The 3,043-nt window shown below is 43.0% G+C and overlaps 1 protein-coding gene across 2 annotated transcripts in view; it reads left to right on the forward strand.

Annotated features, from left to right (window-relative positions):
• Mlh3 (mutL homolog 3) overlaps nt 1-1,332 on the forward strand; it is a 35,223-nt gene extending 33,891 nt beyond the window's left edge. For both annotated transcript variants that reach the window (XM_028771905.1, XM_028771906.1), the window contains one exon: nt 270-1,332. In XM_028771905.1, coding sequence (XP_028627738.1) covers nt 270-392 — 123 coding nt within the window. In that variant the 3' untranslated portion in view covers nt 393-1,332. The remainder of the gene's footprint in view (nt 1-269) is intronic.
• The last annotated feature ends 1,711 nt before the right edge of the window (nt 1,333-3,043 follow it).

Raw genomic sequence — 3,043 nt, forward strand, 5'->3', positions numbered from 1 at the left:
ACATACATACATACATACATACATACATACATACATACATACATACAGGCAAAACAGCCCCACTACCCCTCCACAAAAACCCACCTCTTTGAAAAATCCCTATCCCCATCACTGAGGAGATAAGAATTTAGACTTACAGTTTAATTCTGAGGAATGTTATCATCTTTTTCTGAATCCAGAAGGAGAAATCTAAACTTGTTTGGAGAGCCATACTTTGAAATACTTAAAAAAGTAATTGTTAACTATAGTTAGTCTCTTTCTTCTCATAGGTTAAACCCAACCTCACTAAACTTCGCAAAATGTCTCGTGCCTGGCATCTCTTTGGAAAAGCAGAAGCCTGTGATACAAAGAAGCACCTGCAACAGCCCAGACCTCCTTGTGAACCACCATGAGAAGAGAATTACAGATGTGTAAGGAGACAAGGGGGTGCTGTGCCTCCCTCCGAGGAGAGAGCAGTACAACTGTGAGCAGGTGGGGCTGGCACATCAGTCTGCTGGTGCAGATGGAGCAGGCAGATGCACTCAAGCCTAAGGGTAGTTTACTTCCCTGCATCCGTGGGCACAGGAGTTTGCCATATAATACCTATCTTTTGTACATTGATTTAATGATAAAATGTAATGCTTTTGTAATTGGTGGGTTGACTTATGCTTGAGAGGTGCAGCTATTGGTTTTTTTTCCCCAGCCTCTCAGTTTACATTACCTGAGGATGCTGAGCCCTAAGCCCTGGTCTGCCGTCCTCCAAGCCCCCTGGTGCAGCCCCTCCCCCACACATCCCTCTTCTGCATTTGTCTCCTTATCTTCATGCCTGCCCCTGCTTCTTCACATATTGCATTACAGATTTATGGTGTCTTTCTGCTCGATATAAAATATTTCCTGATGTCTTCCAGAGAGACTTTAAATTATATTAGGGATTAAAAGTTATTTATAGCTGGGTGTGGTGACACGTCCCTGTAATCCTAGTATCTGGGAGACTGAGACAAGGCTATGGCAGGGCACCATTAGCCTAGGCTGGATATGTACCAAGACCCTGACTCAAAATAAATAAACTACTGACAAAGAGAAACACAAAGACAGAATAGAGGAAGTTTGAAAAAAAATTGTTTTAATTCTCTTGGTAGCCTGGGCTGTCCTGGAACTCAATCTGTAGACCAGGCTAGCCTGGAACTCAGAGATCCCCCTGTTTCTGCCTCTGGAGTGCTGGGATTATGGTGTGTGTTACCACTGCATGGCAAGAAAATTTGCAATCTTATCCCTGGCTTTTTGATAGTCTTACTGTTTTTAAAGCCAGAAGTGAATGTTTATATCCTGAAATAATAAAACATTAAAAAATAATGGGTTTGGTTTTGAAAATTAATTTGTACTTTATAAATTGTTTCTGTGAAAGTAATTATTAAATCAAAATGCAGCATTTATTTCATCCCAACCAAGTAATGCTCCACACTGTCTTTGCAGAAGATGAGGTTGTTTGAGTCCTTTCTCATTGTGTGCTGGTTTTATTACATTATGCTAATGGGCTTAGAATTTCACTTGGGACCAGGACTGATCTTTCTGAAATACTTATTATGCTTCCTTTAATTTGTATTTTCCCTACATTTCCAATTACTTACGGTTAATACGGCTCAGTTGACCACAGGGAAGTCTGTGTGCAAACTGCCCGGCTGGTGACTCTTACTGCAAGTGTTTGACTCTGCTGTATACCTAACAGGGCGGTGGAGGGGATGGCCACAGCAGCCTTCCTGACATCCTGCCCCTGTTGGCCTCTCCATCAATGAAAGAATTCTCTAGTTTTTTAGTGCAGAAAACAAATGTGTACTCATGCGGAAAAGTGTGTTTGCCAGCGTCTCGGAGTGAATTGTAGGGATGAAAGTCAGGCCTTTATGAGCGTAGGCCTCCGGGCAGGTTAAGGGAGGCAGCACTCTCTTTCCTGCTGATCCTGATGGCTTCATCACTGGAGCCCTGAAGAATGGGCCCTGCTGTCTAAGACAGGCCTTTGTCCCCAGAGCAGTACAATGAGTGTTTCATGTATCACATGTATCACATCCTGGCTGAGTTCAGTGGGGAGATGTGGCCTAGGGCCTCTGCAGCACTGTCCCAGATCAGTAAGGAGCCGGGGGAGTTGGGGGTAACAGAGTCTCCTGTAGCCCAGGCTGTCCAGTAACTCAGATGTACCGAGGAGTCCGTTGAAGTCCAGCCTGTTGTCTTTACCTCTTAAGGCATGCATGACGAATCACCATGAATCACCACCTCGCTTGCCCTACCAAGAATTTGAAAAAAAATCCTTTTATGTCAGCTCAGTTCTCAGGATTTCGAATGAGTGATGATACTTCTTAACAAGAGTGTCGAACAACTTTCAGAAGGGTTACGTCTGTGTAACTGCCAACTCCTGTTTTCCCAAGAGGAGCAGAGAATCAGAAAATGTTTTCCATGAATTATGTCTTCCTGGCTAGCCTGAGAAGCTAGGAGATAATTATCTTCCTTTAATAATTTATAAGCTCATTTGCATTCATCAGCATAAAAACAACTTATTAGCCAAAAATATCTAATAGATTACTTTTACTGCCTATTAGGGTTTTATATTGTCCTTTTTTAACCCAAGGACCATAAGAACAAAGACACATTTATTTTTTTTTTTTTTTTTTTTTTTTAGTTTTTCGAGACAGGGTTTCTCTTTGTAGCCCTGGTTGTCCTGGAACTAGGCTGACCTCAAACTCAGAAATCCACCTGTCTCTGCCTCCCAAGTGCTGGGATTAAAGGCGTGCGCCACCACTGCCCGGTGACAAAGACATTTAATTTTCTAATGTATGCTAGTAATTTTTTAAACATGTGTTTATTTATGCGCGTGTCTCTATTTATGTTCACACATAGGCCCTGGTGTGTGTGGAAGCCAGAGAATGACTTGTGGAAGTAGATTCTCTTCTTTTACTGTCCAGGCTTGTGGGGGGAGGGGGCATCTCTCCCTGGCCCACACCACTATACTTCAGATGAGTTGGGTTTGAGTGGTGGTGGGGGTCAGCTCTCCCAAGCTCACATCTTTGGGCTTGCT

Source organism: Grammomys surdaster, unplaced genomic scaffold (genome assembly GCF_004785775.1).
Source record: "Grammomys surdaster isolate TR1022 unplaced genomic scaffold, NIH_TR_1.0 210, whole genome shotgun sequence".
In the NCBI taxonomy this organism is placed as follows: Eukaryota; Metazoa; Chordata; class Mammalia; order Rodentia; family Muridae; genus Grammomys; species Grammomys surdaster.